Here is a 13,617-nt window from a genome sequence, read left to right as displayed (position 1 = left end):
GGAAATCGGGCCTTCAATGACTTGCAACTGAAGAGGAGGCTGAAATAAACGATGGAGAATTTGAAGTAGATGAATGTTAAACATTTGGAAATACGCACCAGCTCCTGTCTGGGTCTTGTCAGATTGAGGGTGTTTTTTTATCTGTGAAGAGAAGCCACTTGAAATATGCTTTCGCTCAGTGAATTCCTGGTTTTGAAAAAATATATTAATTTATTTGATTCAAATTTACTTTTTAATGATTATGTTATGATTGAATATTGTGAAGATTATAAGCACATTTTTCATATATTTTTTCATCTTTGAAGCACATAAGATGTTAGAATGAGATGATCATGTCTTTTGGTTCTCAGATTGTTGTGAATAAAGTCGAAAGTCATAATTTTAATGTTGGACTTGATGTTGTTTTCGATATAATCGTGCCAAATTAATTATAAAGTAATGCTAGTTTCATCAATGTGCTTAAAAAAGTAAGGTGTCTCAAGCAGCCTATTCAAAATGCACATTTGTCTGTGTCTTGCTTTAAACCTGCCACTGGCACGCTAATGATATGGGTAGTTAATGAATTACCTCCCTTAGGGAAAGGTCGCAGAAGTTTTCAAGTCTTTGAAGTTGTGTGTTCTGTCCATGTTTCTCCCTTGAAGGCGTCCATCTTGAGGATAGAAGGTTTCATTCAGTTTTCGTTAACACATCTTGTTTTGCCAATATTGGTTTGTTTCCCTAAAACTCATCTACTCTGGAGTTGGAGGTTATTGAAAAAAGACATTGCGAGCCTCATCTTTTGCAGAGATACGAATAAAGAGCTGAGCAAATTGAATCAGACGGTGTTTGTATGTCCCCTTTGATGGAGACGATCCCCGTGATTGTCACACTTATCAGGACGTGGTCCCCTGGTCCGCCCGGAACTGCACGTGATGTTTTGTGGGAATGGTCTCAGCAGAGAGTTTGGATGTTCATTGTGGACTGATTTCATCAAGAATTGACATAAGTTATTGATAAAATGAACAATGCGGGGAAAAACTGACTTGAAGCTGTCACTTTTTTTTATGAGTGTAGATGCTGATTGGATAAAGAGGACCTTTCGCTTCTTTTAGCGATATTGCTGTCACGTCAAACTGCGTTCCCTCAGTGCAGCATTATGTTGGGTATTGGGATTCAAACTCGAATGTGCTCTGTGTGGGCTGTGTCTACTGGGCCAGTTAGGGACCGACCATTTCATATTATGAGAGTGGCGAGGGATTTTATCGAAAAAATTAAATTGTTCCTTAAAATTCTTGACAGAAATAATTATGTGGTTGACAAAACATGAAATTGCCTGCCAGAGAAATTACATTGTTGCAAGGTGTTTTTCTTAAAAGAAAATTCAGGCTCATAGTTTTAGATAAAAAAAATATCTGGTTTTGTAGCTTTTGATGAAAAACTATGTTATCTCAATACAAAACCCCAGACCTTCAAAATATCGGTCGGTCCCTTGTTTAGTGACATTAACTTGGTTTTGTGGTCAGATAATGTGTCAGAAAAGCTATATTAAAGTGGAAACATATCCGAAGCATTGTGAGGCGGGGGGCTGCTTGTTTCGAGTGACTGCCAGATAACAGTTGTTTCGTTGTCCACCAAGATGTTTCAGTTCATCAGACGTGTATGTCTGGAGTTCTTTGTGTCGCTCAGTATTCTATGTATCTGGTCAAGTTTCATTTAACCAGAAGAACAGGATTTGTTCACAAAGGTTTGATCAGGTCCACCAGAGATTTTTTGACCATGCAGCTTTTGGATCCTTGGTTTTCAAGTTTCATTTGTCGATGTGTTTCATCAATGACATACCCGTGAAGATCCGGGGTAGAATAGCTCTTCAACAACCCATGCTTTCCATAAAAGGTGACTATGCTTGTCGTAAGAGGCGACTTACGGGATCAGAGGGTCAGGCTCACTGTCTTGGTTGATGCTTGTTGTCGTACATCTTCCTGAGGCAAGAGAGTTAACTGACTTTAAAAGCCCAGTTTCCACCCTTGCCGACCTAGGCTGGAATTCCTGGGCTTAATCGTGGCTATTTCGAGTTATGTCCGTTCTATGCCTCTCTTATGGACCAATCAGATTCCACCTCTCATATCACTTGCATTTGCTTCAAACAAAGTGGTGACGCCCGGTCAAGATGATCTGATCGATAATCAAGATCTATAGTGTGATAAAATGGGTCTTACATTGTCAAGTGTATCAAATCACGTGAGCACTTTGATAAAAAACATGAAAAGATTTGGAAAATATCTGTTGACAACGAGTTGGCGGTACACATGCTTTGCAAAACCTGCAATCGACCAAAATCTGCATGACAGTTTACGAACCAGATTTCAATTTCGGTGCGCGATTGTGATTGGACTATGTATAGAGTTGTTAGTACACCCAAAATGTAACTCCATAATACCAGCCTAGATGGGCAAGTGTGGAAACTGGACTTTCATAGTCAGAGAACTCATTTGCCTCGTGAAGATGGTCATCGTATCCCAATTGTGTAGACACTCATGTTATCAATCACAGGATTGTCTGGTTGAGACTTGATTATTTACAGACCACCATCATATCGCTGGAATATTGCTGAGTGAGGCATTTAAACAACAAACAAACAAATCATCAACTACAAGTGTCATTTGTCAACCAGTTTCATTTGTCCACAATTTGTGCACAAGTTTCATTTGTTCGAAAGATCAAATTACAATAACAAAACACACATGGCTCAATTTAACACGATTAGTGACGGCAAAGTGTGCCGAAAAAAAATGAATAACCATTAGTGTCGGTACACAGTGATGGCTTTTTGTAGCAAGCAGATAATTAAATCGAGAAAATGCACTCGTCTGATTATTGTGCTTTTATGCGTCACTTTCGTGCTGACTGTTCCTTTTGTGAAATAATTGATCTGTGTAAATCGGTAGATGAAAGAAATATTAAATGTTGTTTTAAGAACAACGTTGCTGAGTTTCATGTGGAACTGTTGTTTGTTGTTATGATCAAAGGAAAAGTGTTGAAAACGACTCTGAGTTTAACTCTTCATGTTTCAATAGAATCAATCAAACAAGTCATTATGTTCGTGAACTGATGCTAAAAACGTGTAACACTTTCAAGTTTTAATTTTAAAGATCAATTTATTATTTCCTGATCACAATTGTGTTAAGTTTTAAAAAGAGATGTAAGACTTGTAACGTTAAGTAGACGTTAATTTAGCATGGTTTTTTTAAAATACCTGTACAAAGGCAAGTTATTTGGATTTCTGAAAAAAGTCGTTGAACAATAAATCGAACAAAAAGATGTAAGCAAGCAGTGTATTTTGATTTAAAAAAATTAAGTCTTTTTTTAAGTAACTGCATGTTTTATTTTCATTCAACAAAAAAAGATTAAAAAAAGAATCATTTTGAATATAAACACTTATTGTAATGGGACAGAACATTTCTTTTTACTCATAAACAAAGAGAAATATTCATGCACCACTTTTATCAATATTCCAGCAAGATCACCGCAGGGTTTTTGACATTGTACCCATGTAGGGAATTAAACCCAGACAGTCAGTATGATGAGCCAACGCTTTAACCACTACGCTACCCACACTGTGCAAATGGGCAGTTTTGTATGATGAATATTGAAAAAAGCTAATCAACATCCTTTTACAAAAAAGTAACTACTCGTTTAAAATAAATGACTTATGAAATGAGATGCTTCCTGAGCCAATTTACTATTTTATTCCGAGGAGAAGGCAGTGTAACCGTTGATTCTGAACAAGCTGATTCCCGGCCACTCATTACTAGTTTACGTAATGTTAGATGCACAACTTGACAAATGGGGCAAAATGTGCTACTGTGTTATTTGTTGTAGCAGGTTAATTGATGGGGGGCTATTATCTGTGTTTGATGGGGAAATACAGAGGTCGCTTCTACCAGGTTCTCCTAAAATTATTCCTTATCAAACATCTCACATGCCAGCTTTGCTAAATGTGCAGTGATAAGAAACATTTTGTTTGACTCATGTTTGATTATTGATTTACTGTAAAACAGGACAAAATGTACCTTATTTCTTTCCGCACATGTATTTGATGAGAAAATTCTGGTTTTTGACTTCCAAATAGATTAATATCAGTTCCTGTTTAAGAGGAAAGGAAAAAAACAATGTACTTTATCTTTATAGATTTCAAAGCTGTTTTTTTATTGGTCATACAAAAATATTTTTATCAGTCATATTTTGGGTTTAGTCATAATTTCTAAATAACAGTTTCTCATCATTTAATGTTTCTTCATCATTGCGAAACCTGTTCTTTGTAGAAGCATTTGTTAATAGTTGTCAGGACAGTATGACAGAAACACTGTTATTGGTGGATTACTCTACTTTATCGAAGCATTTGTTAATAGTTGTCAGGACAATATGACCTGAACATATAACTTATAAGTGGTTAGACTTACGCTATTTGGCTGTTAAACGCCACTTTATCTGCAAGTTGAAACTGTGATAGTCACTCTAACAATGACTCTAATTACACAGTAACAATGAGGTCCACACAGTAATTCAGTCTTTAGAACTCACCGAACACGGCTCAACAATGGAACATTGCCACCATTTTGAAAGTCTTTACATGTTAGCATTTTTGAATGAAACAAATACCTGTACCACCCACAGACCTGTTGTTTACTTTGGGTTGACCTTAGATCACATGCACACAGGCAATTGGCATTTGCTTAGCCTTTGATGCTGCATGTAAGAACTGGTCTATGTATTACTCCCAGACTCCCGGGAGGATTCGGGGTTTGAACAGATCCCCAGCAACCTATGCTGGTCAAATGAGGAGACAAAATGTATCGGGTGGTCTGGATGAGTGACCTGATTGTGTTATCGATACCCAGACTGTGTGGATCTTGCTGACTATCAGTAGTTGCTGACTATATCGTTGCTGGTTTATTCTGTTATGTAAAATGGATCCTTGAGGATTCTGGGTTAGAACAGATCCCTAGCAACCTATGCTGGCCAAATGAGGAGACAAAAATGTATCGGGTGATCTGGATGAGTGACCTGATTGTGTTATCGATACCCAGACTGTGTGGATCTTGCTGACTATCAGTAGTTGCTGACTATATCGTTGCTGGTTTATTCTGTTATGTAAAATGGATCCTTGAGGATTCTGGGTTAGAACAGATCCCTAGCAACCTATGCTGGCCAAATGAGGAGACAAAAATGTATCGGGTGATCTGGATGAGTGACCTGATTGTGTTATCGATACCCAGACTGTGTGGATCTTGCTGACTATCAGTAGTTGCTGACTATATCGTTGCTGGTTTATTCTGTTATGTAAAATGGATCCTTGAGGATTCTGGGTTAGAACAGGTCCCCAGTAACCTATGCTGGCCGAATCAGGAGACCGGAAGGTATCGGGTGGTCTGGATGAGTGACTTGATTGTGTTATCGATACCCTGACTTTGGGATTGTTGCTGACTTGGTTCATTCTGTTATGTAAAAAGGATGTCAGAGATGTTGCAAAGAGTAGCGATGGCGTAGAAGTTGTAGGAGATGTTGCAAAGGGGATCAGTGGCGTAGAAGTTGTAGGAGATGTTGCAAAGGGGATCAGTGGCATAGAAGTTGTAGGAGATGTTGCAAAGGGGATCAGTGGCATAGAAGTTGTAGGAGATGTTGCAAAGGGGATCAGTGGCGTAGAAGTTGTAGGAGATGTTGCAAAGGGGATCAGTGGCGTAGAAGTTGTAGGAGATGTTGCAAAGAGTAGCGATGGTGTGGAAGTTGTTCCATGTGTGTTGTGCTTATGTAACTGAAGCAGACATGCAAACAAAGTACCACCATCTGTGCAGATGAAGTGCACCATGGCGGCCATCTTGGAGCAGACGTCAGAATAAACAAACAAAGATTGCAGGCGTCTTGCAGGTGTGTTTGTGCTGGGAGAATCCATGAAGGAATATTTACAGAAGCTATGTTAAGTGTTGTGATGATTGATACTACTGAGAGGTTTTGACCTGTTTCATTTACATTGATGGTGAAATTTTAGGCATTTTGTTTGAATAAATTTTACGGATCATCATGATCCGAAATAGAGGAAGTTCCTCATGAGTCTGACGTCCAAGTTTAGGAATATCAATTGTACTAGTTTGTTTGTTTGTTGTTTAACACCACACTCAACAATATTCCAGCTATATGACAGCGGTCTGTAAATAATCGAGTCCAGACAATCCAGTGACAGACATCATCAGCATCGATCCACCCATTTGTGACCACTCAATCAAGTCTTGAGTGAAATTTAACACCTTGTGAATTTTTCCAATGTATTTTTTTTAATTATTATTATTTAAATTTCTACCCATTTTTGGTTGAATAAATCCTCAGTTGAATGAGGTAGGTAAAAAATGTGTCCGCGAACACCCCCAGCTGTTAACTTGACACGCCATAACAGAACAAGGCTAGCGATTCTTGAAACAATTCTTTGGGTGTCGAAAGATCTCGTCAATCCTAAATTTGCCAATAAGAAGATGTTCCTGATGTCATGATCCTGCTCAGACGGAGACATCGGTAAAGGAGTAGAGCTGATCAGAGATACAGAGGAGTTGGCGATGAACAAGCCAACCAGAAAGATAATGTCTAGCGCAAGCCCTCCCGAGACACTCCTTGTCGCCTGATGCTCAAACTTCATGGGAGAAATATGTTAGGTACGCTTAGAAGTCACATTTCGGATTGCTTGAAAAATTTGTCATGAAGATGGGGATCTATTTGAGGGTATTTCTAGTTTGGTAGTGTGGAAACTGTCTGAAATAATACAAAGAACTTATCTGGCCTTTGTAGATTTTGGAATGCCAAAGGCATTTGACAGTCAAAGGTTTATGTAAGAATTTTTTTAGGTATGCTTAGATGTTCAAATTTCATACTGCTCGAGGCTGTTTGAGGGTACTTTGGGGTTTCAGTAGATCTCTAGCCACCCGACTGCCTCTGTGGTCTTATGGTAGAGCGTCCGCCTGGAGAGTGGAAGTTTCGGGGTTCGAACCCCGGCCACGTCTTATCAAAAGACGTTAAAAGTTGGTACTTGTTCTAACCCTGTCTAGTGCGAGGCATGAATGTGATGTTGTGCATGATGTGATGCAAACGCCCTAAATGAGACCGCCTCCGTTGTCCACTGGTTGAGTGAACAGAAGGTCGGGGTTCGATCTACGACCGCATCATACCAAAAGACATTAAAAGATGGTACTTGTTGTTACCCTGTCCGGTGCACGCCGAAGACCCGGGTTCGATTCCCGACATGGGTGCAACGTGTGAAGCCCATTTCTGGTGTCCCCCGCCGTGATATTGCTGGAATATTGCTAAAAGCGGCGTAAAACCCCACTCACTCACTCACTCACTGTCCGGTGCGCGGCATAAAGGGTCTAAAACAAGGAGTGGTCATCTCGGAGTCAGTATACTGTGTCTGAGTGGGGTATTCATGTTAAACTGCGGCATGGTATCTCAGTGTGCTAGAACTATAAATCGGCATCAGTCCGGACTAGTTCAAGCGCACGCACGCACGCATGCATGCATGTTGCTATCTAAGTGCAAAAATCTTGGATTCAACATTAAACCCCATTTCACCTCATCTCACTCCAGCCATCCATGCTGGTCGGAAGAGGCAACTTAATGGATCGGATGGTCAGTCTCGGTGACTTGGTTGATAGCGTGTCACGTACCCTGACAGCATCACTTGATGGTCTGGTCCAGAGGATAGGGGGATAAAACAAGAACTGGCCTCAGAGTCAGTATACTGTGTCTGAGCGGGGTATCCGTGTTAAAACCGAGGCATTGTATCTCAGTGGCATAGCACCAGAAGACCTAATTATTAGCCTGGACTAGTTGGTTGGTTATCGTTATCATGATGTCAATCAGTGGATTGTCTGGTCCAGACTTGATTATTTACAGGCCATTGTTTGTTTGTTTGTTGTTTTACGCCACACTCAGTAATATTCCAGCTACATGACAGCGGTCTGTAAATAATCGAATCTGGACCAGACAATCCAGTGATCGATATCATGATCATCGATCCACGCAATTGGGATCGATGACATGCATCAACCAAGTCAGCGAGCCTGACCACCCAATCCCGTTAGTCGCCTCTTACGATAAGCATAGTTGCCTTTTAGGGCAAACATGTTTTGCAGAAGACCCATTCTACCCTGGATCTTCACAGGTCTAGTTCAAACAAACAGACACACACACTTACATGCATGTCGCTATGTGAGTCCAATAATTTGAATGCGACGTTAAACATCATTTCACCTCTTGGTCCTGTCTGCGGATGAGAAATCGTAACATGTGTGTGGCAATAGAATCCATGTTGGATCCGATGAAAAGCTAGCCTTTTCACAAGCTGACTGATTGGTCGGTAGTTATAAATATTAGAGTAAGGTTGCGCATATAGATTACAAATTATCTGGCTTCAGAAAAAGGACTTGTTTTGTAGACTCATAAATGGTAAAGCACGAGGGTGTTGAAGTATATTCATGCCTCGCAAGGTTTTGACACTCCAATTTTCAGTATGGCTAAACTGAGAAGAGAACAAAGTTGTTTTTAGTGCAAACTCATTTCTGAAAGCACTGAAAAAGTGACGTCAATGCATTAGGAATTAATAAGATCATGGTATTTCAAATTGTTGAAATTAGATCGTGAAATTTGGTGCCGAAAAACTCCTGTGAAGAAACTACAGGTTGAAAGATAGCAAAAAGGGTTTCAGCATCTCAAAAACATACAAGTCTTTCAATGGCTGCACTGCTCAAAGACTGATGCAAGATGACAAGCATTTCGGAAACCCTAAAAATGTGAAGAATATCCGACCAAACTGTGGACTTCTTTGGTTTTAGAGGAAATGTGGTGAACTTGAATTAATTTACACTCTCTTCTTAGGACCTGTCCGTTTTAGCCGTTGCTGAACATTAAGCTAGAACAGATATCGGAAGAATACAGCTGTTAAAAAATGGGAGGCCTAGGGGCACCTACTATTTGTAGTGTGGAATTTGATGACTCTGATGGTTTTGAGTTACTAATTTTAGAGTTGATAGGTCATAAAGGTCACAGTTTAGTCTATTTGCAAACCTTTAAACTTAAATTAATTAAAGTTACTTCACGAGAAATGCTTCAGAATTTGAGGTTAGACTGGCTGGTTGAGCCGACTTACAAACATTTGAATTCATTTAATCATTTAAAGCTACCGACTTTGAAGTTGTCGGTAAGTAAGTTCACATCTTATCCATTTATAAACATTGAGACTTGAATGAGTTGAAACAACCTGCGAAGATCTTAATGGTTCAGCAAGTTCATGTCCGTGTTCACAATAAACAGAAAGGAAATTGGATGTAATTCAAGCAGCCAGGGGCACAGGTGGCCCCGTCGTCTAAGGCGCCGCGATTCGCTGTGCAGAGTTGCGTCCCTTGGGCACGCCAGAAACCTATGATTGTGGGTTCGAATCCCGGTTCGCCCGATTATGTTTCTAGGTTTGTCAGCACCATACCCGTGTTCGTGGGTTTCACCTAAGTGGTAAACGTCTGAGACCTGCATCACTTCGGGCTTTTCTCTCACATTAAGCTGACACGCAGTGATATAACTGGAATACTGTTAAAAGCGGCGTTAAACCCAACTCACTCACTCAAGCGGCCAAGTTTATCAGCTTGCATTACTTTACGATTAACCAATTGAGATGTGAGGCCAGACTTTTGTGGGGGAAGGGGAGGGAGGAACGTGTCGGTAGATTGATGCAATTAAATTTTTAAAAATCTGATATAAAATATCCTTTTTTTCTATTTTCTTTCACAATTTGTCATATTTGTTATGTTTTAAAGTTCCTAAGAAATTGGTTCAACATGTTCTAATTTAGATACTTTATATATATATATATTGATAGTGACAGTATAATAAGTTGAATTATCTTTACTAATTGACAGAATAAAAAACCACAGCATTTCATTTTATGTCTTGTTCACATTTCAAGATTTGGAGTCAGCGATTCATAACCTCATTAAAATACAGCTCTGGTCTAAGGTAGCTTGATTTGACACTACTGTAGGGAGGTTTGTTGTGGGAGTGGGAGTGTTTGCACAAAGCAGGTGGGAACTATCGCGATCCTATTATCTGTCCTGGGTGGTCCCTCTCACCCTGATGAAGGCAAGTTTGCGTATATTTAAAACTCTGTGTCCCTACTCTCGCAACAGTAATGTCTGGGCAAACTATGAATGCTTTGATACAAGCATGTGTGTTGATGTAGGAAGGGGCTGAAATATAATCACTTTGTTCGCTTGTAAAATATCTCCGCATGTTCGCAGCTGAAATTGGGTGTAGCATTTCACAATGCTTCTTTGGCGGTGCTGGTTAGGTTGTGGACACTATTGCGAAAAAGTAACTGTGTTTTTTTAGGATTCCTTGATATAACTTTTTCAGGAACAATGCTTAAAAATCACTGGTTCCACACAAACTTTGCTAATTTTCTGCCCATTAATGTAATGTTTCATGGACTTTGCAGGATTTGGATTAAAACCTTCAGTGGTTGGTGGAGATGACCAAATGGTCGTGTGTTCTGGATTGGTGACTTGGTTGGTTTTGTGTCATGGGACTCAAACGGCATGTATCGTTGCTCACAACGTCAATCACTGAATTGTCTGATCAAAAAAACCAACAGGATGTTGTGCAGTATAAGGAGACAGACACATCATACTTTTCAAAAGTTTGACCAGCCAGCGTCCATAATTCATAATGGTCCTGATGAATTTTCACTAGCATTTGCCTAGTGACCAGCATATTTGCAAATGCTGTTGTGTCCATATCATATACAGGGGTTGAACAATGCAGGGGTTGAACAATGCTGGGGTTGAACAATGCTGGGGTTAAACAATGCTTGGGTTGAACAATGCAGGGGTTGAACAATGCAGGGGTTGAACAATGCAGGGGTTGAACAATGCTGGGGTTGAACAATGCAGGGGTTGAACAATGCAGGGGTTGAACAATGCTGGGGTTGAACAATGGAGGGGTTGAACAATGCAGGAGTTGAACAATGCAGGGGTTGAACAATGCAGGGGTTGAACAATGCAGGGGTTGAACAATGCTGGGGTTGAACAATGGAGGGGTTGAACAATGGAGGCATTGAACAATGCAGGGTTTAATCAATTTAGGAAATTTCAAATTGATTTGAATTGGAATCACTGTAAGGTTCTCTTATAAGAATATAAAAATGTGGAAAAAAAGGAAGAAAAATAATTATGACCATGATCCTGTTAAGTAACATTATAGTATGCTTATGATTGTGGTTACATTACTCATGCTATAACTCTGCTACTACTCACATTATTTTTCTTCATCATCATAACTTCTGCAATAAAAGATGTTCTTTTGCAAGAAAAATGCTCCTCTTTGAAATGAAACTTGCACCTAAGAAGCAGACGACATTTTCTCTTCAGACATGTAGACTGCACATGGTGTTGGCTATGTTTGCGGCTACGTTTGCGCTATCTATCATCCCCGAGGCATTGGAAACATTCTAGCCTTGCTATTACATATTCTTGGTATATCCTGCACATTGGAATCCAAATTATTCCATCCCCCTTGAAACAATAATGGATAAAACCTTTCTTTGATGTTGGACCAGTCTATGACAAATTTAGTGGTGAAAGGATGGGATGAGCAGACGGGATATGTGCAATGTCTGCTGATGGTTTAAATTTCATACATACGCTGGAATTGCAGTGAATATTTGTTGTGAGATCAACGTTCTCCAGTTGCGTGTTCGTTTACGGTTTCAGTCATCTAGACTGTGTATCATAATGTGTTATGTCAACATGGCGGCTTGTGTTTATGCCCTCCTCAGAGTCTTGCCACTGATCAGTGATTATGTAAAATTCGTTAACATCAAAGTCTGGGTTTGACTGATGGAATGAGATAATGTTGACTATATACTGCTTAATTTAAGGTCAGTCTCTGTTCAGATGTTTGACTTATTCTCCTGCAAATTCACTTCCTTACTTTGATCTTCCAGTTTAGTTGTTTGGTTTTGAGAATATGAGTGAAAAGTAATTCGGAGAAATATTTAAGTTAGATATGTAAACAGGAAGACTGTAAGGATGATGATGATGATGATGATGATGATATATGTGTTGGTGATGGTGACGAGAAAGATGATGACAATATTATCATAAGTGTGTTGATGATGGTTGTTATTCATGAAGAATAAAACACTGCTCACTCACTCACTCTGTCATTTACTCATTCACACTCAGCCATTTACTCACTAATTCACTCCACCACCTACACACACTCACTCACTCACTCTCACTCACTCACTCCACCACCTACACTCACTCACTCACTCACTCCACCTATACTCACTCACTCACTCATTCCACCTATACTCACTCACTCACTCACTCACTCACTCACTCCACCTTTACTCACTAACTCACTCACTCACTCCACCTATACTCACTCACTCACTCCACCTGTACTCACTCACTCCACCTGTACTCACTCACTCACTCCACCTTTACTCACTCACTCACTCACTCACTCACTCACTCACTCACTCACTCCACCTTTACTCACTCACTCACTCACTCACTCTGTTTCAGGAGCCACAGTCCCCCACTTCAGTCAGTTTTACTTCACCGTGGAGCCGCACGACCTGATCGTGAAGAAAGGCTCCAAGTCGCTCCTCAACTGTTCCGCCTACCACGGCGAGACCACCCCCAACATACAGTGGATGAAAGATGGCAACTACTTAAATTTTGAAAATTCAGATCGGTAAGGAAATTAGTTAATGTAATTCAGTTGGTGTCTTTCTGAAATAACATACTGGCAGCTACAAGTGGCCCCTTCGTCCAAGATACAGCACCCGTGAAGATCAGGAGTAGAATAGGTCTTCAGCAACACATGCTTGCCGTAAAAGGCAACTATGCTTGCCATAAGAGGCGACTAAAAGGATCGGGTGGTCAGGTTTGCTGACATGGTTGATGCATTTGTGTGATCCCAATTGTGTGGATCTGTGCTCATGATGTCAATCACTGGATTGTCTGGTCCAGACATGATTATTTACAGACCACCATCATATAGCTGGAATATTGTTGAGTGGTGCCTTAGACAACAAACAAACAAACAAATTGTCCAAGATACAGCAATTAATTTTGAAGAGTTGCCTCCCTTAAGCATACCAGGATTGTGGGATTGAAAACTCAATTCACCCTGATTCTGTTTAATAATAATCCCATTTATGTGGCGCTGTGCTCCATGCATAGGCATGCTTTGCAAGCGCTTAGATATTATTACCTAGTTCCGGGGTAGAATAGGTCTTCAGAAAACCATGCTTGTCGTAAAAGGTGACTATGCTTGTCGTAAAAGACGACTAACGGGATCGGGTGGTCAGGCTCACTGACTTAGTTGATACATGTCATCGATCCCAATTGCATGGATCGATGCTCATGATATCAATCACTGGATTGTCTGGTCCAGACTCGATTATTTACAAACCCCCGTCATATAGCTGGAATATTGCTGAGTGCGGCGTTAAACAACCAACCAACCAACCAAACCATTATCACCTAGGTTACTGGAGCTTGTAATTAGGGGTGTAAAGGTGGGATTTAGCGCCAG

The 13,617-nt window shown here is 40.2% G+C and overlaps 1 protein-coding gene across 4 annotated transcripts in view; it reads left to right on the top strand.

Moving 5' to 3' along the window:
• The window catches only part of LOC124131276 (neogenin-like), a 162,572-nt gene that overhangs the window by 110,628 nt on the left and 38,327 nt on the right, over positions 1–13,617 (top strand). For all 4 annotated transcript variants that reach the window (XM_046494434.2, XM_046494436.2, XM_046494433.2 and 1 more), the window contains exon 2: positions 12,600–12,771. In XM_046494434.2, the coding sequence (XP_046350390.1) occupies positions 12,600–12,771 (172 nt within the window). The remainder of the gene's footprint in view (positions 1–12,599; positions 12,772–13,617) is intronic.

Source organism: Haliotis rufescens, unplaced genomic scaffold (assembly GCF_023055435.1).
Source record: "Haliotis rufescens isolate VD_foot unplaced genomic scaffold, xgHalRufe1.0.p SCAF_14, whole genome shotgun sequence".
Classification (NCBI taxonomy): domain Eukaryota; kingdom Metazoa; phylum Mollusca; class Gastropoda; order Lepetellida; family Haliotidae; genus Haliotis; species Haliotis rufescens.
The sequence above is the reverse complement of the archived record's forward strand: the minus strand, read 5'-3'. Positions and strand labels throughout refer to the sequence as shown.